The sequence below is a fragment of the Acanthopagrus latus genome, chromosome 4, assembly GCF_904848185.1.
Source record: "Acanthopagrus latus isolate v.2019 chromosome 4, fAcaLat1.1, whole genome shotgun sequence".
NCBI lineage: Eukaryota > Metazoa > Chordata > Actinopteri > Spariformes > Sparidae > Acanthopagrus > Acanthopagrus latus.
In genome coordinates, this window is record NC_051042.1 from 35,099,535 (window position 1) to 35,119,598 (window position 20,064).

A 20,064-nucleotide genomic window follows, 5' to 3' on the forward strand; every position below is an offset into this window, starting at 1 on the left:
ATCATTTCATCGACGTGATGAAGCGGCCGCGGCTCCCCGGGGGGTCGTTCACTCACCCTGTTGTTTCCACTCCTGCTTTCTTTTTATTAATCTGACTCCATTTACCAAAATGTATTCATCGTCTCTCTCCGCTGCCGCTCCGCTAATTAGCAAAGTGCTTAAGACATAAAAGAGCAAAGTTTTATTTCTTTAATCTCTGATTCCTCCAAAGATCCTGGAAACAAATCGCCTGCTCTTCTTTCAGACAGCAGCTGAACATATCTGAACCGATCGTTTATTTAATCAGAGAAAGTGTAATTTTGCAGTTTATGAGCTAAATGTATTTCTGTATTTAGGAGGACGATCTCAAAAAGTCTCACTGTTAACGGATCATCTCCAGGGTTTTATTCACAGACTGAGAACATGGAGATATTTTATACGTTCTTTACACTTCAGCTTCCTGTTCACGCAAACGCTGAATGTTAACTCATCCGTCTGTCTCAGTAGCTCTTTTTAGATAGAAAAGGTGGCAATGTGCCGGCCTGTCTTTCTAAAACGGAGGCGTAATATTCCTCCTTTTCCAAAAGCCTCTGAGGTAGACGTAAACATGTGATGTGATGTGAAGCTCGATGTTGGGCTGTGAACAGTGACAATGAAGTTGTCTTCAAAATAAGAGCTTTACACTGCACCCCATTTAGAACTGGGTTCTTAGCGGGGGGCTTTTAATTTGAAAGTAGCGACGGTTCCTAGCTTGCTGCTACAACAACAAGCTAACACAGCCAAACAGCTACAGAGACCGAGGAGACGCTGCATCTCCTGGATCTCTGCAGCTGTCCAGTTGTTCATCTTAATGTCTGCGGATGAAGTGATGGACCGACTGCTGTGATCAGCTGTTTCCTGGTGTTAAAACTCCCCGGCTGTGGGTCGCACAACAGTGCAGGTCATCGACACCTCCGCCCACCTCACTCAGAGGCCGGCACATTTCTGCCTCGTTTTTAGATAGCAGACAAGGCGGAAATAAGTGTTCCCTCCGAGGAGGAGAATCAGCGGACCAAAACAGACCCCCAGTTTGCTGCCCTCTGTCTAAAACCGCGGACAGAGCCGCCTAAAGGACGGGCAAATATGCGGTTTGCTGCCCAGGATAAAAACGGCTTCAGACTCAGACTGTGGAAACGTCCTCGTCTGTCTCCTCCTGAAGCTGCTGAAGTTTCACTGAAACAGCGTTTGAGTTTATTTTCAGGTCATGTCACCGTCACAAAGTTTGTTCAGAGAGCGCTGGAGATTATTTTTACTCTCTGCAGCCTCAAAAGACAGAAAATAACGCGGCACAGTCGTCTTCACTTGCACAGCTCCTAAATACTCCACATTAACCTTCAGAACAAACAGTCACAGTGAGTTTGGACTCAGCAGGAGTTTTAAGGAGCATCCAGGTTCTAACGCTGCCGGCTCGAGTCTAAACTGAACCGGTGACTCTCATTAAACCTGTCGGAGCTCCAGTTGTTGGCTGTCTGTGGTCTGTGTGTCTGAAGTCGGCGTTCCAGCTGCCAGTCGAACGTGTTTAACACACGAGTGGACGAGCGCGACACCGGTGACGTGATCGGACCGACCCGGCCCTGGTCATGTGGTTCTGTTTGAAGGGACGAAGCTGAAATATGTGTAAATATGATGTGATGAGTCGCTCACGTCGCTGTCGTCTGAAACATGGCTGCTGTTCCTGCATCAACACACACACACACACAGTCGCAGGTGGAGTGTGTGCTTCATGTGACGAGCGGCGCTTTAATCCCGTCAGCTCGTCTCTCGCAGCGCTCTGAGGAGGGCGGGTTAATTCAGGCGACACCGAGCGGAACAATTCAAGATCGCTGTGCTGGCGGCGTGCAGGAATACTATTAACAGGAAGTGATCGTCGTCTTCTCCTCAGCGCCGCCCGGGTCCAGATTAATCCCACAGAAGAGTTATTTTCTGTGGTTCTGGACGTCACCCGACACACTCGGCTGGCTGCAGCTCGGCTTCTGCCGCCGCTCTTCATAATCCATTCTGCTGTGATCAGAATTCACACTGTTGATTGATTCAAATGTTATTAGATCAGCGAAGCAGCAGGTAGATTTAGACTAATGGAGTCTCAGACCTCGTTCACTCTGCAGATGGATGATGGCAGCGTCAGCAGCCGTACGTCGCGGCCCGCCGCTCCATCAGTCCTGACGCCGTGAGATAATATTTGAAGTGCGATGGATGTTCACGTCCCCCCTCTGTGTCTCCTCTGTTTTTACCCAGAGTGCCTCAGTGTGCCAATCAGACGCTGTTGTTTTCTTCTTCGGGTGGAGTCGGCAGGTCGTGTTGTCGTTGACTCTGCAGGATGTGACATTAATGAGGTTCCTCTCGCTCCGTGGTTCTGGTACCGACACACACTCAAACACACCTCATCAGACCTGAGAGGGCAGAGAGCTGCCGAGGAACTCTCAGGATGACACTTTCAAAATAAAGCTGACGTGAAGGAAGTTTCCTCCACTTAGATCAGACTTCTGAAAATCATCACTGAACACAGAGAAATTATTTTAAACTCATTTTAAAATGAACTGATTTATATTTATTTATATTTTATTGTGATAAAGTAAGAAACAGACACCAGATGCTCACATTACTTTTAGTGTTTGTTGGGAAAAACAAAGTTAATTCTTTTTATTCAAGTCTGAGTTTTAATTTCTTTCCTTCGTGATCAGTAAATCTTCTGCAGAACCACGTCTGAAAAACATCATCACCAGATGGATTTCATGTTATAGAACATGTTATGTACCTGATGTACAGCAGCGTGTTAAGTTGAAAATATTACTGAGAAAATGATACAACAGAAACCAATTAAAAATCATCTATCCCAAAATCTCTGCAGACAACGTTCCTTCTTGTCTTGTCGAACATGAAGTCTGAGATCTCGTCGTCTCTGACTCACTTCCTGTCTGAATCACCTGAAGCCGTCTTCCTTTTTATTTAATTAAACCTGCGTGGAGACAGAAATCAGGGTTTTCCAGTTTAAGGCTCATTAAGAAAATCAGGATTTTTTAAAATCTGAATAATTACATTTTATCAATAAAGAACTTTAATAATCAAATGGAATATAATTCAACACAGTTCGGTTAAATCTCACATGACAAAAGTTACATGAGATAAAAGCCAATCAAACATAATTTATATATAAATATGTATAAATATATTTATATATATTTACATAAACTGAGCAGATGAAGATTCAGTGAATAAAAGTATTGATGAAATCACCTTTTTTCATTTTCAGCAGTCAGCTGGTGAAACAGGCTTTTAGAAGAAAATAAAAACCCAATCAGAACCAGCCTGGTTGAAATGAGTCACTGTTTATTTTCTGTCTCTGCAATTTCCTGATAATTTCCTAAAAAATGACAAATAATTTTCTCCTCAGGAGGAAAAACAATTAAAGAACAACATCTTCTCTCCTGTCAGGAGCAGATGAATCTGTGGAAGCAGAAAATCAGTGTAAGAATCCTGGAGAAGTGTGAGCGGGCGGCGCCGCTGCCTCTCGGACCGGCTGCTCACATCTATCAGCAGAGCTCATTCACACCCAGTCCAAACCGGTACCGCCTGAAAAACAGCCATAATTTAGTCCGTCCTTATGTATTTATCAAGATGAATAATCAGGATGAAGAAGCCCCCCCGCCCGGCGCCAGAGCCGAGGATCCGTCAGCGCCGGTCGCTCCGCCACATCAATATTCAGACGATCAGCGGCCCATGAGTAAACAGAAAGAAGCGCTGGCCTCGGCATATTTAAAACGCAGCCATTTTAGCGCGGCGCTATTAACCGATCTGCCCGTTATTTATTTCCTTCCTTGTTATTAACGCCGGACGTGATATTATTCTAATTATATCAGGCCCAATCAGCAGTACTGCCCGTCTCTGGCTCATTTCCATTAGCTTTGTCTTTCACACTGTGATACTAATTCAACGAGACATCAAACATGTAAATGGATCCGAGCTGCAGAGGTCAGGAGGGTTTTCCTCTCCGAGTCTCTGCGCTCTGTTATCGCTGCGATGTAATTGTGTTTGTCCCCCGCCGGATGACTGATCGTCCCGCGCTGCGTCCCGTCAGATCAACGGCACACTAATATGTTAGTTTGCTCTCTAATGCTAATATGTGTTTTGTTGTGGACGAGGATCCGCCGGACTCAAGTGTCTGTCTCACACAGTCGCAGGACGACAAGAGGACGGACAGAAGAGACGAGACAGTGATGGACAGGAGGGAAGACACGAGAGGACAGAGACAACAACAGAGGACGTGATAGAGACGAGGATGTTGGTGACGGGACAACAGAGGACAGGGACAAAACATGAGATGATGAAGAGAACAACAAGATAGGAAGACACAGAGGACGACACTAAGAGATGTCATGGAAGACAAGTGAAGATGATAAGAAGAACGGCATGAGGCCGCAGGACAGACAGCAAAACAAGGGACAGACAGCATTAAACAGAACGTGGGCGAGGGACAACAAGACAGAGGAGAGAAGACACAAGAGGACAGAAAAAGACATGACGAGACAAAGATGGTGGCGAAGGCACAACAGAGGACAACATGGGACGGGACGAGACTAAAGGGAGAGCAACACAGAACAGAGAGAAGACAGATGATACGGAGGACATCAAATCAATGATGGGAAGACAGCAAGAGGACAGGGAAACAGACAGAGAGGTGAAACAAGATGACAAAGAAAAGAGACGGACATCAACTCCACATGATGAGGACAACAACAAACTGGGACACAAAACAAGAAATGACAGAGTGGAAGACACAGGACAGCAGTGAGGACAACATGAAGACAGACAAGAAACTAATGGACGCCATGAGACGATTGTGAGGACACGACAAGGACGATAACACAAGATGACGACGAGGACATTTGAAGACACACAATACATGTTGTTGTCCAACTGTTTGACCCGATGAATAAACAGGTGAATCAGCTAATGAGCTGCTAACATCCGTGTACCAAAGAGCTAACCGCTAACACAGAGCTAACCGCTAACACAGAGCTAACCGCTAACACAGAGCTAACTGCTAACACAGAGCTAACTGCTAACAGAGTGACTCTTCTTTTTTTATCAGTTTACCTCGATGAACAAAGGATAAATTACACTTTTCATGAATTGGACTTGAATACCTTTAAGTGGTACTGTGTGTGCATGTGTGTGTGCATGTGTGTGTGCATGTGTGTGTGCGTGTGTGTGGAGGTGGAGGAGGAGTCTGGATAATAGTATTTAATTTATCACTTAAAGTGCTGGGCGACCTCTGGGCGTCCCGGCGCCTCCATCACCTCCTCAGCTGCTCCCTTTAATTGTCGGGGCTGAGAGAGTAAATGAAAATCAACCGGCCTCATAATGAATGGAGGCCATTACCACACACACACACACACACACAGGCAAGCACGCACGCACACACACACACACACACACACACACAGGCAAGCACGCAGGCACACACACACACACACACACACACACAGGCAAGCACGCACACACACACACACACACACACACACACACACAGGCAAGCACGCACACGCACACGCACACGCACACACACACACACAGCAGCACAAAGGCCGACTGCAGGTGTAGAAGAAAACACTGAACGTCTTCTCGTCACATCAGAGACGTTTCAGCTCCGTTCTGCAGACTTGTTCTCATTTAATAAAGCTTTCTGTCACCAGGTTCGGTTCTGAGCCTGAGTTCTGACCCAGAGCATCAGCGACATTATCAGCCTGACTTCATTTACAGTTTTCAGTCAGAACCGACTCCCTGTGAGGAACCGGCCTCAACAATTCTGTTGGATTCTCACACAGGAACGCTGACGTGACGTAAGTCGGCTGTTTCTTCTTGTTTCCACGTCTGATGAGGTTCTGATAACACGGTTCCTCTGGTGCTGGGAGGTCCACTGAGACCGGAGCTAAAGATCTGCAGTCACTCACGGTTCTTGTGTGATTATGATTTTAATAAGTGGCTTCTTAAAAGTAAGTTCTGAGGACAATGAAACGGGCCGGTCCCTCTCAGCCTGGGCCCTGTTCCTGCTGCTCACATTGAGCTCGACGGACGAGAACGACTGATCCATGACGTGTTGGTGCCGGGTTCTGTTTCAGTTTCTCTGTGGGTTCATTTCTGATCCAGTTCAAATATTATACAACTCCTTTCATTTGACGGTACCAGAAGCTCAGGTGTCGCTGCACTGATCACTTTTATTATCTTTATTATCCGATACTCTACATTTATTTAATGAAGGTTACCCTCCAGATGTTTAATAATGTTAGAAAATATAATCTGTATGATCAGAATTAGAAAATGAGTGTTGATATTATCATTAAGACTTAATTGATCGTCAGTGAGATCAAAGAAGCCAAAAGAAATAATATTATACATGAACAAAATGAAATCAGCTCCAACGTCACCGGCTGCAACAATAAAGACATATTAATCCATGAATAATAACAATAATAATAAATCAATAATTATATATTTCTGCACAGTCTGGCTGATTACTGTATTTGGGTCAGGGTGGTATCAGAACTTTAACTGGAGTAAAGGATCCTCCTCTGATCGGATCACTTTGGCCCATGTGAACACGGTCGGTGTTGACTCTGACCCGGACCGGCACCGCTCCGAGCTCCGGAGCCGAGCTGACCCGGGACAGATTTGTGGCCGAGCGTCTTCGGGCGGGACAGTAATGAAAAACCTGCGAGTCTGTGTGTGCTAAAGGGTTCATTACGCCCCGTCATCAATCCTTCCTCGTTCTGAAGCATTACATTCATCAGGAAAATTAAAAAAGTGTCATGTCGGCGTGATTTGTATTCTTCCATCAAAAACACACACGACGAGCCGATCCATTTGCATATTCTCAGGATGTAATAATAACTCATTGGGGCCGGGCTCGGGCTGCACCGAGCCGCAGATGAGATGGAGTCTCTCAGCAGGACCGGCTGGAAAAGATGAGCAGAGACCAGAGAAGATAAAACCCTCCGGACCAGAACCTGAGCGTGAAGAACCTCTGAACCGGGTCGCGACTGCCTGATTCCTATACGTGTTCTGTTGTTCAGTGGATTACTGGTCCAAATTAAAAAACCTTCTCTCAGAACCTGTTGGGTTTGTTTTTAATAAACTCTGGTGGTTCTGTCCAGTAGTGTGGTCCATTCAGGCCGTGAGGACAACGTCAATCAAACCAGGTAACTTCAGAACCGCCTGAACAGAACGCTGCGGTTCTTTTATGTCCTCGTGATCGGACGACTAACTGTGACCAGTGATTCTAGCAGAAAGTTTATTAAATTAAATCAGCTGTTAAACTTGTGAACTGACGAGCATCTTTTCATCCCAACTCACCTTTTTAAAAACACCCATAAAAATCCTGAAAGCGACTTTGAATCCAGCGCCACAATCGGGTCAACAGACCGACGTCCAGTACGCTCGTTTATGTCCGAACATCAGCAGAACTGATGAACATCAGCATGTTGGAGTGTTACTGTGAGGTTTGTGCTCATAATGCTAATTCATGCACATTTGTTATTCATGTTAGCATTTAGCTGAATGCTATGTTATGATGTTATGGTTCTTATTTCAGCTCAGACTCTGATCGTTTCTGTAATAATATGTTGGTCTCTCTGTCCTGCAGGATCTCCGGGTCGTGCACTGAACTCCCCCTGCTGGGACGTCTCTGGTAATAAATCCCACCGCTGCTGTAGGTGCCTGAAGGTGGGTGAGGTCGGGGGTGGGTGGGGGGCTCGTGGTCACCGGGGGGTAGATGAGGGTTATTATGTGGATGATATATGAAGTGTAGAGGAGGATCAGAGATGGAGGACACAGCTGACTGAGTCCATTTACATGACGGCTTTGTTAGGAAGTTCAGTGACAGATGGTGTCGTTTGATCTGCCCGACAACAGACGACACTGCTGAGAGTCACATCAACATTTACAGGAAAACTGTGTTTTAGATGGATTTAAGTAATGAGATCGAGACTGAAGAGACGAGATGTGAGAGAGAATCAACATCCACGACTGAAGCGTTGGAAAAACGAGCTGACGAGAGCGCTGAATCACACGGTGAAACTCCTCCGTCCCTTCGTTTGACTTCAGTTTCACATGTTCTTCTTCCTCTTTGTGAGGACGAGTCACAGCTCGTCACTGACAGGAGGGAGGACGGGGCGGTTCTGTGAGGGTGTGAGGCCTTCAGAACCAGTCCGGTATCACCCGAAGTGTTGTTAAAAGATGAAAAGGAAGCAATGATTTTAAGAGTTGTTTCATGAGGAGGAACTGAACAAACTGTGTGTTTCCAGCCCGTCTGTTTCAGTCAGTTTCATCTTGGATCAGAAACATTCAATAAACTGTATATTGTAAACACTCTGTACGAAGGCCGCTGGAACCCTCTCCTGGTCGAGGTTCTGAGACGGATCCGGCCTCGTGTTGAGGTGTGCTGTCGGACCTTGGTGCTGCAGCTTCATGCGAGCTGGTCCGTGTGTGTGTTTGGTTTTATTCTCTCTGTGTAATCTGAATCTTTCATCGGGGGAAACTCATCAACTCAGCGCCAACAAACAACATCAAATAGTGAGCGACGAGCGTTTGACTGCGGCGCTGGATCGGTTCTGCCCCGGCAGTTTGTTTTGAAGTGCTGAACAGTAGCCGACGGCACGAGTACTGAAACTCTTCTCTTCCCTTCGTTCACTTTAATTTTAATGATGCTCTTCCTCGAGCTTAAGTAAAGTCTTCCACAGTGGGCGCTGTGTTGCTGCAGCCAGAGAGGGTTTACAACTCCTTTGAAATCAGATGTAAGTATATATTTAATCTTGTTGCTGGATGGCTGCAGGCGGCAGGCTGAGATTAATTGGCACAGCGTTACGTGCCCTTGTAATGTTGCTGCACCTTCGTTATCTGCAGAGCGATTCGACTGGAGTGAAAGTTAGTTTGCAGCTGTGAGTCTTCTGCACTACTTACCTGAAAGTTTCTTGACTTTCTCCCACTCGTCAGCCCTCCGAGTGTCGCAGCAACGATTCCCTCGGTAAACTTCCAGCGGACGGTTTTCCATCTAGAATGTAAATAAGTTGGTGTGAAATAAATAATGTGTACGAGTTTATCTCATAAATGCAGCGGAGAGATTTGCATACTCGCAGGCCGCGATTCACCGAGGCGTTTCTCTTCCCCGTAATCAAACTCCGCTCTCTTTGCTCCCAAATATGTTCAATAAAAGACTCCACAAAGGGAACATGTGTTTGGCTGTTTGCCTCTGTTGCTTCATCTTTGTATGTTAATAGGGAGAAAAGTACACTTTACAAAGGTTTGTCGTTTTCCGGCAGCGCTCGGTGACATCTCTGGGACGCGTCAGCCGGATCCTGTTTCAGCAGCGGCAGCAGGGACGACGCGGGGCAGAAACACATGAAATATTTATGCTAATTGTTGCAAAACTTCCCACAAAAGACGACAAGACGCGTGTGATGAGGAGCTGTCAAGCGGCGCTGTCATAATGACGAGCCTGAAACCCACCGAGGAGCAGAAATCAAAGGCCCGCGCACGCAGCGCTCGGGTCCCGGACGGGGCGCGCAGAAGGTCGGAGCCCCTTTAAAAATATTTATAATGAAGGGCTGGCATCAGGAGCGTGTCAGCGCCGATTAGCAGACACGGGCGTCACCGCGCTGATTCAGCCCTGCAGGCTAACTCTGCTTCTACCTGACGCTTCAATCTCTCTCAGCGTCTGTCTGCGTCTCAGTCAAGAAGCCAAGGCCCGACATGAAAGTCAGGATGCAGGCCTGATAAACTTTGCATATTCCCCAAGAACAAGAGCACAAGAGAAAGAAACGGCAAGATTAAACATGTGTGACTCAGTAGGCGGGCATAAATAAAAATTTTAGAGTTCCAGCGCCCGGATTCATTTGCATTTGGCTTCGGAGAGCAGAATGAAAGACGGCAGAGTCGCAGAGAACTCGTGTGAATGTCGTCTTTGTTCTGACTCACAAACAAGTGTTTTTGGTCTTCATGTGTGTAATGATGATTCAACAAGCCGCCGCTTTCATGGATCCTGTTCAGCAGGAAATATTTGTTGTGTTCTCTGCCTGTGTCAGTTTTTAGTTTTCTGTGAAACACAGCTTTCTCTTTTGTACCGGGATCCTGCGAGCGGAGCATTAATCTGCGTTTAGCCAGAGGAAACGTGCCGTCGCGGGGCGCCGTCCTCTGGCGTCGCTTTGATCCGAGGCCCGGTGGAAGAACCTCCTTCAGGGCGAAGACAGAGAGGCGCTTGATCTCCGCGCTTAATTAGCGGCCCTCTTCTTAATTGTTCATTTTACAGCGCGGGGGAGTGCATGTGGCAGCCTGGTGTGCTCATCTTAATTCATGACTTGAAGCCTTGATACGAGCTGAAAGCCACTAAATGGCTCCAGTGAGCGGCTGCAGTCTGCTGGTTTGCATTATGCATGAAGGATTTGTTTCTGTCTTTCTATCTGTTCAGAAACTGTAAAATGTGTCAGGTGATATAAGTTGAGTTTGTTCTGTTATCAGTCCGGTTCTGTGTCGCTCCGGAACTCGTTGCTGGATTGAGCAGTGAACTGGATAATTGCTCTGCGGCTCGGCTGGTCGGTCGCGGCGGCGGTGACATCAGGAGTCGCGCCGCCGGCCCGTGGCGTCCAAATGAGCCGACGAGAGAAAGACAGAAGACGTTTCTCTGAAAAAGAAACCGGGCGAGACCTTTCACTCTCTGCTGCCTGAGAGGAAACTGAGCGTCACCGTCATGATCTGCTGTTTCTGCTCATCAAAACAGAACCTGAGGCGGGACGGGGCGGGACGGGGGCGACCCGGGGTGAGAGCGAGGAGGGAGCTCCCATCAGCCCCCGTCCCCTCCAGTGGTTCTGTAGACGAGCTGCCAGGTCATCATCAGATCATCTGAGAGACACAACAACAATAAACATGTTCAGGATTTTTGTTGACTTTTAAAACAAGTTATATTTTATTTATTTTATTATTATTTTATATTTTAGACTTAAACCAACAACACGTCCGTCTGTCAGAACTGTCCGACTTCCTGTCTGTCGCTCTCAGCTGCGAGCTCATTGGTTCCTACTGAAGACGGACATCTTTAAAAACAAATAAATAGTTTATATTTAAAAGATGTGAATATGTTCATTTATAGTTTACAACACATATTCAGACCGACTGCTGAAACCTCAGCAGACGTCTGACTGCAGAACTGATCCGTCTTTTTGTTCATCTCGTCTCATTTCACTTCAACAGATTTTCTCATCTCTGATAAATTTAGCTTATGAATTACACAAGTTCATGTTAGATAGAGTGTGAGCAGCTTAGCCTTGCTAATTCTATGTTAGCATCATGCACTTTTAGGTTCTTTAGAGGAAAAGCTAGCGTTACTTTATCTTTGAGTCAGTTGAGCGTCTCGGTTTATTCACTGTTTATATCAGAAAGACGTGAAATCAGAGTTTTTGATTTCAAGTGACCTCAAGGTGATTAATCACACTGTTGGTCTTTAATAAATGTTTTGTTTTGTCTCAACCTGCAGGTGTCATTGAACATTTATCAGATATTAATTTGAACTTTATGAGACTTTCTGTAAAAACCTCGTGTCTTGTGGTTCAGTCGGAGGTTTGATGAACCGTCATCAGCAAATATTCTTTGTTTGAAGACGTATTTGTGAAATGTCCTCGTGGCTCCTGGACCTCAGAAACACTTCATGGATGAATGTTGAACTCAGATCTGTGTTATTGTATTTAATAGATCCTCCTTCTCTCCTCGCTTCACCTTCACAGGCTGTTTTTGTCGTCCCAGCACCGCCGGTCGGAGGACGAAGATGGCAGCTGTAATTATCTCGCCGGTCTGCGGCTCCGCGAGGGAGGAGCGGCTGACATTTGGTTCATGTTGGAGTGGCCGTCGTGGTGATTTCTGCTCGCCGTCTGGAGGTCCGGGAGGGTGAGAGAGGGGGGGATGATGGGATTGAAAAGGAAGGCCGACGATGGGATTATGGGAGCGTGACAATTGAGGATTAGCTCTGCTTTAAACAAATAACACTCGTGCAGGTCGGCGGATCAACACTCAGCGTGGAGAGCTGACAGACGAGCGGCTGCTGACTTCATCAACACGTCGACCGCTCGGCGTTCAAACAGTAACTGGAGTTTAACGTGATGATGAAACATCGACAGTCCTGAGACGGAAACTGACGGAGCAGTTTTATCTTCCAGAGATAAATATTAAAACAGAACAATTATTATCTCCTGATCAGGAAGCTCAATTTATGAACAAGAAATGAAAAAATTAACTGAGACATTTTGTGGAGGGAAGAATAAAATAAGTTTAAACATGAAGAAATAGTTTGTATTATTTTACTGAAAATATAATTGAAATATAGAAATGTAATTACAAGTGTAAAGTTTATTTCAAATGTACCTTTAAAAAATCAACTTCTAAACAGATTTGTTTAACAAAGAAAATAAATTAAACAATATTTAAAACTGTATTTTGGTGTTCTTCTAAAAACTGTGTTTTGTTGTTAATTGTACACCTTTGATTTTTTAAGTGATGATAAATTGCAGATAATTAAAGTAACAATTTACTTAGAAAATATTCTGCTCCAGTATATTAAAATATAATGTCAGTGTGTTTTCTCACTTCAGTTTTACTTCTAGGAAACTTACAAAAGGTCAAAGTTTAATGTTTTTTTGTTTTGAGTTGTAATTTTAAAAAGTTTATTGATTAAATTAAAATTAACTAAATGGCAATTACTTTTGACATATATAATTATTTCCATGTCCCTGTGTTAACCACTGTTGTATTCTTACGTAAATTAATGTTTATTTATTCTATAAGTTGTACTGAAGTGTGATAAACACACACAGATGTAATAAGCTTAGTTTTACTTTTAAAAGCTGTAATTATTTCCGTCTGAATTCAGGCTAAACTTTGTTAAAGTCTGGTTTAAGTCCACTTCATTTAAAAATGTATTAAAATATACTTACAAATCATTTTCAGTAGATAGGTACGACATCTTTTTATCTCCAGGTGGCGCTAACATCTTGTTTCTGTTGTGTTTCAACCATCAACATTTATAAAGACATGAAACTTGTCAGTCAGCCGCTGCTGGCCGAAAAACTCAAAAGTCAAAGTTCAGGTCAAATAGAGTTTATCCCAAAGATGGCTGCTGTCATTAAGACTGTTCTTATTTCAGCTGGATAGGTTTTTAGGTTCTTTAATTAGTTAATTGATGCAATATAACGGAGTGAAATGTTGTGATTGATGGCTGAGCCCTGCACCATCGGATCAATAGCAGACTCAACTGATATGATGGGTGTTTAATGTGCTGCAGTCGGTCAGATTGAGCTTCAGTCTGTGTGAACTCAGCTGAAGTTTCACCAGCTGTCAACTTGTCCAGTCGTCACTTCCTGCTCACCGGTTCAAAGAAACGAGTCAGCGTGAGACGTCTTCGTCAAACCGCCATCAAAGATCCGTCGCTGTTGATCTCACCGCTCAACAAGACGCTGTGACTGAGCTGAAGCAGAGAGACAGCTGATGTGTCTGTCTGCCTGATCAATACCTAAATCAGAACATGACTTCCTTCCTGTCTGACACCTGCAGCCGGGAGTCAAGTTCACATGAAGAACTTGATCACGAAGACAGAATCATTCATCGTTCGCTGCCTTTGGTCTCCTCCGACTGATTCACATCAGATATCCTGATCTCATTCATGCTCCCTGGAGGATGAACTCTTTACAGATTCATTAATGCAATTAGGGTTCAGGTTGGGTTTTTATCATAAAAACAACATGAAATCATCCACCTAGATGCTGCATCGGCCAATCAAACACAGAGATCTAATCACAAAAATCCATCTCAGCAGGTTTCAGCTCTACACTGTTTGAACCAGATCACAGCAGCCAATGAGAGAGGAGAGCTGGAGGCTAACGTTAGCTAGCATGCTACTGTTGACAGGTACTTATAATCTCACCCCCAGTTCATGCTAAAGGATCTAAAACCCAAACTGATGGAGTCTCCCTGCTCATCCAGACTCGTTAAGCCAGTTGTTGCACTGCGTTAATCTCCATGTTGTTTAGGTCTGCTTCCCCACGAGAAGCAGAACCATGAAGCCAGAATCAACACTGCACCTCCTCTGGTCCACAGCGCCACACCTGCCAGGTGTGAAGTGGATCAGCTTCATTCAGACAGTCAGTGACACAAATACACAGAACAAACTCGCAAAATGTCAAGAAAGGAAATATTCTGACACCTATTTTCATACTGAACAGAAATAAGAGCGAGATAAAAGTTTAACACTACTGCATGAACAAACATCCGAGCGCCGACAGGCTAACTGAGCTGGCTAGCTAATGGCAGCTAATAGCTACAGCAAAGAGTGTAGTGAGCAGCAGTTAGCGGTGACTCCTCTTCCTCCTCCTCCTCCTCCTCCTCCTCTTCCTCCTCCTCGTCCTCCTCCTCCTCCTCTTCCTCCTCCCCCTCCTCTTACGCCTCTTCTTCCTCCTCCCCCCACCTCCTCTTCCTCCTCCTCCTCCTCTTACTCCTCTTCCTCCTCCTCCTCCTCTTCCTCCTCCTCTTCCTCCTCCTCCTCCTCTTACTCCTCTTCTTCCTCCTCCTCCTCCTCCACCTCCTCTTCTTCGTCCTCCTCTTCCTCCTCCTCCTCCTCTTACTCCTCTTCTTCCTCCTCCCCCCACCTCCTCTTCCTCCTCCTCCTCCTCCTCCACCTCCTCTTCTTCCTCCTCCCCCTCCTCCTCCACCTCCTCCTCCTCCTCCTCTTACTCCTCTTCTTCCTCCTCCCCCTCCACCTCCTCTTCTTCCTCCTCCTCCTCCTCCTCCTCCTCCACCTCCACCTCCTCCTCCACCTCCTCTTCTTCCTCCTCCCCCTCCACCTCCTCCTCCTCCTCCTCCTCCACCTCTTCTTCTTCCTCCCTCCTCCTCCTCCTCCTCTTCCTCCTCCCCCTCCACCTCCTCCTCCTCCTCCTCCTCCTCCACCTCTTCTTCTTCCTCCTCTCCTCCTCCTCTACACCTCTTTTCCTCACTCCTCCTCCTCCACCTCCTCTCTCGTCTCCTCTCCTCCTCCTCCTCTCTTACTCCTCTTCTCCTCCTCCCCCCACCTCCTCTTCCTCCTCCTCCTCCTCTTACTCCTCTTCTTCCTCCTCCCCCTCCACCTCCTCTTCTTCCTCCTCCTCCTCCTCTTACTCCTCTTCTTCCTCCTCCCCCTCCACCTCCTCTTCTTCCTCCTCCTCTTCCTCCTCCTCCTCCTCTTACTCCTCCTCTTCCTCCTCCACCTCCTCCTCCTCCTCCTCCTCCTCCTCCTCCTCCTCTTCCTCCTCCACCTCCTCCTCCTCCTCCTCTTACTCCTCTTCTTCCTCCTCCCCCTCCACCTCCTCTTCTTCCTCCTCCTCTTCCTCCTCCTCCTCCTTTCTCTACTCTTCCTCCTCCTCCTCCACCTCCACCTCCTCCTCCACCTCCTCTTCTTCCTCCTCCCCCTCCACCTCCTCCTCCTCCTCCTCCTCCACCTCTTCTTCTTCCTCCCTCCTCCTCCTCCTCCACTTCCTCCTCCCCCTCCACCTCCTCCTCCTCCTCCTCCTCCTCCACCTCTTCTTCTTCCTCCCTCCTCCTCCTCCTCCTCTTCCTCCTCCCCCTCCACCTCCTCCTCCTCCTCCTCCTCCTCCTCCTCCTCTTCCTCCTCCCCCTCCTCCTCCCCCTCCTCCTCTCAGCAGTAGAATCAGTGGCGCTGTGTTGTTTGTATCTGCGTGTTGCTGGAGGTAAAATCAGCATCTTTAATTAAAAACTTAGCAGCAAACAAACAAAACAAAACATACGAACGATTAAAGGAGAAACAACCTGAAGCAGCAGCGGAGGAATCTTTTATCTGACTTTCACTGGATTTAATTATCAAATATGAATTAATGTGACTTTACACAAACACACTTCACAAATATGTGTCTATGTGAGTCTACTGGGAAGTAATTAATAACCAATATTTTCACATCAAATACGACTTTGATCCAACAAACACTGATCGTCCTCAGGAGGAGATCCGCTCAGAGCAGAAAAACTTTATCATGAAATCATTTTTTTTTATTTTTTAATTCATCATCTTTCTTACTTTTTTAATTTGTAGAACAGAAGATAATGACTGAAATTATGAATTAGATAAAAAGTCAAGTTGAATATTTTTTTTTTCCAGTTTGATATTTTACACTAAAGCCAGAGAAACTGCAGATGATGATGAAACTCTGGTGATGTCCCGAGTTTTAACTTTGACGTCTGCAGAACAAATGTTGAACCCATCAGAGAGTTTGGAGACCTGACATGACAAAGTTTAGATTGTTTTTTATTTTTATTTATCATTTTCCTGCACATTGTTTTAACTTATTTAATATTTCAGTACAGTATATTCAGTCATAAGTGTAAAAAAACAAATTCTTAATATTTTCACTCTGTGTAAATTGAATTTTATGATGCTTATGATGGATTGTCTTTAAACTTTAGTGAAGTTTTAACTTGTTTATCTGTAAAATAGATTTTGCATTGTAAAGCCATCAGACGAGGGTTCTCTGCTTCTTCTTCTTCTTCCTCTTCTTCTGTTCCTGCAGTAAAAACTCACAGTGAGCTGGTGAATCGTCACCTGGTGACGTCATGACCACAGTGACACGCTCCTACTGGGACACTCAGTGAGTCTCTGCTGCCCTCTGGTGGTCAACAGCATGCAAACGTGCTGAGCAGTCAGAGGACCAGTGTCGGGTTCCTAACCTATGAAAACCGGTTTCTCTGTCTCTGGTATTTCCTGTTCACCTTTACCTGTGTTGTTTCTTACTGTGTGTCAGTAGTTTTCCTTTCACTGTCTCCTCGGTGTGGCTCAGATCGTTTCTCCAAGTGTCAGTGTTCTGTCCCTCTGAATCCTCTCTGTGTGGGGAACATGAAGCTCAGAGGTGAGAGGATAAGCTTTTTCACACAGAGATAATGTGTATCAATATAATATCATCGCAGCACCTCTGTTTGTTCACACTGAACCAAGCGGCGCCGACATAAAGCCGCTCCAGTTGGTCATTTCTGTGGTTGTTGTGATTTGTACCATCACACCTCTTTTGGCTTCACAACACCAGCACGCTGTATGAAATGACACAATTGGAGCAGCTTTATATCGCAGCTGCTGGGTTCAGACATTCAGGTTGTTTATATGGGGCAGTTTTTATTTAATCGACTTATAAAACAGTTGGGGCCTGTTAATTCTGATTGAGGTGTTTATGTTGAACACGTTTATCCTGTTTGGGTCTTTAAATCGATTTTAATATTAGGCTCCACACAACTAGTGTCACTGAACTACTGAATAACAGCTGACAATAACTGTTGACTCATAACTATATTAGTTAACAATGACTGTAATGACTGGTAAACTAGTCAACTAATCAACAGAGGTGAGACTACATCATTCATCAGATTACATTTTGATAAACAGGAAGAACTTACTCTTCCATTGTCTTCTTACTGATCTTCTGTCTGCTTCTGTAATTTGAACTGCTGACAGTCTGGTCAGAATGAATCTTTGGTTGATCGTTTTAGGGCACAGCAGCAGAGATCAGACTCTGAGTCCAGCTGTGTGTCCATGAAGAGTGATCAGTCTAAAGGTCTTCCTGTTGAATTTAAAGATGGACCACCTGCTACTACATCAACTCTGGAGTCAATCTGGAAGAGGAACAAACAACATTCTAGTGTGAAACATTCAGGTCAACACATTTCTATAAGAGTGTTGTGGACGAGGCCTTACAGAGTCCAAATGGACACCTGGACTTGTTCCTCCGCTTCCTCCTGGGTCTTTCACTGGAGACCAATCAGAAACATTTGCAAGGCTTGTTTACACAAGTGGGAAGTTATTCACATACCAATCAGGAAACAGTTGAGTACATCAAGCAGAAGATCAATGAGAATCAGTCTCCTGAGAGAAGCATCAATCTGTCCCACTGTCTGAATGAACTGAATGATCGTTCTCTAGTGGAGGAGATCCAACAGTACCTGAGCTCCGGACGTCTCTCCACAGACAAACTGTCTCCTGCTCAGTGGTCAGCTCTGGCCTTCATTTTGCTATCATCAGAAAAAGATATAGACGTGTTTGACCTGAGCAAATACTGTGCTTCAGAGGAGGGTCTTCTGGCACTGCTGCCTGTCATCAAAGAATCCAGCAAAGCTCTGTGCGTGCACACACACCTATCCAGATTAACTTTTTCATCAAATTAAGAAAATCTAGAATTCTATTGATCTATTGACTATTTCTAATCGTTTTCTTCTATAATACTTCTTCCTCTTTAGGCAAAGAGGCTGCAAACTCTCAAAGAGAAGCTGTGAGGCTCTGTCTTCAGTTCTTAGCTCCCAGTCATCTAGTCTGAGAGAGCTGGACCTGAGTTACAACAGCCTGAAGGATTCAGTAGTGAAGCCTCCATCTGTTGGACTGAATGGTCCACAATGCAGACTGGGGACTCTCTGGTCAGGCTGAGGATTGTTGAGAAGTTAACCCAGCAAGTTTTTATTTACTTTTTAGATTTGATATGTGGATTGACTGATTAAAATTATTTTCTAGGCTAAGTGACTGTAACCTCTCAGAGAGAAGCTGTGGAGCTCTGTCTTCAGTTCTTGGCTCCCAGTTGTCTAGTCTGAGAGAGCTGGACCTGAGTTACAACGACCTGAAGGATTCAGGAGTGAAGCAGCTGTGTATTGGACTGGAGACAACAAACTGCAAAAATTGCAGTAACAGTATTGTAGTGAAGCTATTAACTAAGAGCTTGTTCTCAGTATTATAACAATAATATAACTTAACTTGGATATTTAAAGACACTCAGACACACAGTAGCAAACTGCCCAATGTGCTGGAGGTCACAAATTAACTGAGCCATCAGAACCAGATGGCCATCAAAATGGACACTTTGCACACAGCTGTCTCTTGATATTCTGTTTGTTTATTTTTCCACATTTTTGAGGCTGTGTTTGTGAAAGCATGACTACATGGTTGGCTGGTCACAGCTATTATGAATTCACGCTTGTTTTGTAATTTTTAAAGAGTGGAATAATGTGACTGTCTGAAAAAGGGCTAGTTTTGATTTAAACACTTTACACTGACAGTGCAGCTGTGTGTGTGTGTGTGTGTGTGTGTGTGTGTGTGTGTGTGTGTGTGTGTGTGTGTGTGTGCAGGCTGTCAGGCTGTCTGATCACAGAGAGAGGTTGTGCATCTCTGGCCTCAGCTCTGATCTCCAATTCCTCACATCTGAGAGAGCTGGACCTCACCTACAATCATCCAGGAGACTCAGGAGTGAAGCAGCTGTCAGCTAGACTGAAGGATCCACACTGTAAACTGGAGACCCTCAGGTATGAACAGACAGCTTGAACAGCCAGCAGCTCTCCCATCATTTCTCGGTCCCTCTGATTGAGGAACATCATGTTTAAGGTGGATATAAGTGAATGTGTTTTCAGTTGAGCGTGTTTCTCCCTCCAGGTTGGAGCATGGCGGACCACAGAGAATGAAATGTTTTCCAAGCAGATGTGAGTGTGTTTTAGGTTTTGTTCATGAGAACAAAGCTTTTTTTTCTGACCAGAAGCGTCTTTATTCAGAGCGCTCTACCTTTTTTGTGCGGCCACTTCGAACAATTCAAGTTGAAAATCTCTCACCTCTTCAGAGAGGTGCTGCTGGCACCGCCACTCTTTTTTTAGGTAATCAGTCATATTTTGCATTGGTCAGGGCTCATCACTTGTCACCCTCAGCTTTACATTGTTGTCAAACAGCCCTTTCCTTTAAGACTACATTCTCTCAACTGTACAACGTTGGCAGGCAGTTGCGCTTGTGTGCAGGAACACCACAGATCTGTATTACACCAAAGATAAGCTGTTTGGTTGGGATTTTCAGTGGCTGTCTGAGGCAATGTAAAGCGCCAAATCTTCAAAACAAAGTGTACACTTAAACAGATATACATTTTTAGGTGTGCCTTCCTTTAGGTGGCTGAAATCCATCTTGCCATTTAGCAGTACAATGCATCACTTTAAGTCCCTGCTAAAGTGCAAGAAAAGGTG

At 45.2% G+C, this 20,064-nt stretch overlaps 2 protein-coding genes across 9 annotated transcripts in view; both read left to right on the forward strand.

The window, feature by feature from the left end:
* The window catches only part of LOC119018666 (forkhead box protein B1-like), a 64,509-nt gene extending 52,083 nt beyond the window's left edge, over positions 1–12,426 (forward strand). For 2 of the 8 annotated variants that reach the window (XR_005074818.1, XR_005074817.1), the window contains 4 exons: positions 2,254–2,374; positions 7,658–7,737; positions 11,787–11,946; positions 12,054–12,426. The gene's annotated coding sequence lies outside the window, so the exon portion shown is untranslated. Of the gene's footprint in view, positions 1–2,253; positions 3,218–3,268; positions 3,303–3,450; positions 5,444–7,657; positions 7,738–11,786; positions 11,947–12,053 lie in introns of those variants that run through there. The other 6 variants (XR_005074820.1, XR_005074819.1, XR_005074822.1 and 3 more) reach the window with 6 other exon arrangements.
* A 4,221-nt stretch (positions 12,427–16,647) lies between these two features.
* Positions 16,648–19,162, forward strand: LOC119018087 (NLR family CARD domain-containing protein 3-like). Its single transcript, XM_037095455.1, has 4 exons — positions 16,648–16,682; positions 16,934–16,940; positions 17,722–18,197; positions 18,316–19,162. Exons 1-4 carry the CDS (start codon positions 16,648–16,650, stop codon positions 18,497–18,499), a joined length of 702 nt encoding a protein of 233 aa, XP_036951350.1. The 3' UTR covers positions 18,500–19,162.
* Positions 19,163–20,064: the final 902 nt, after the last annotated feature.

Coding starts and splice junctions, on each gene's coding strand:
- LOC119018087 (XM_037095455.1), top strand. CDS start 16,648: ATGACCACAGTGACACGCTCCTACTGGGACACTCA. Junction 18,198..18,315: donor AAAGAATCCAGCAAAGCTCT/GTGCGTGCACAC, acceptor CTTCCTCTTTAG/GCAAAGAGGCTGCAAACTCT.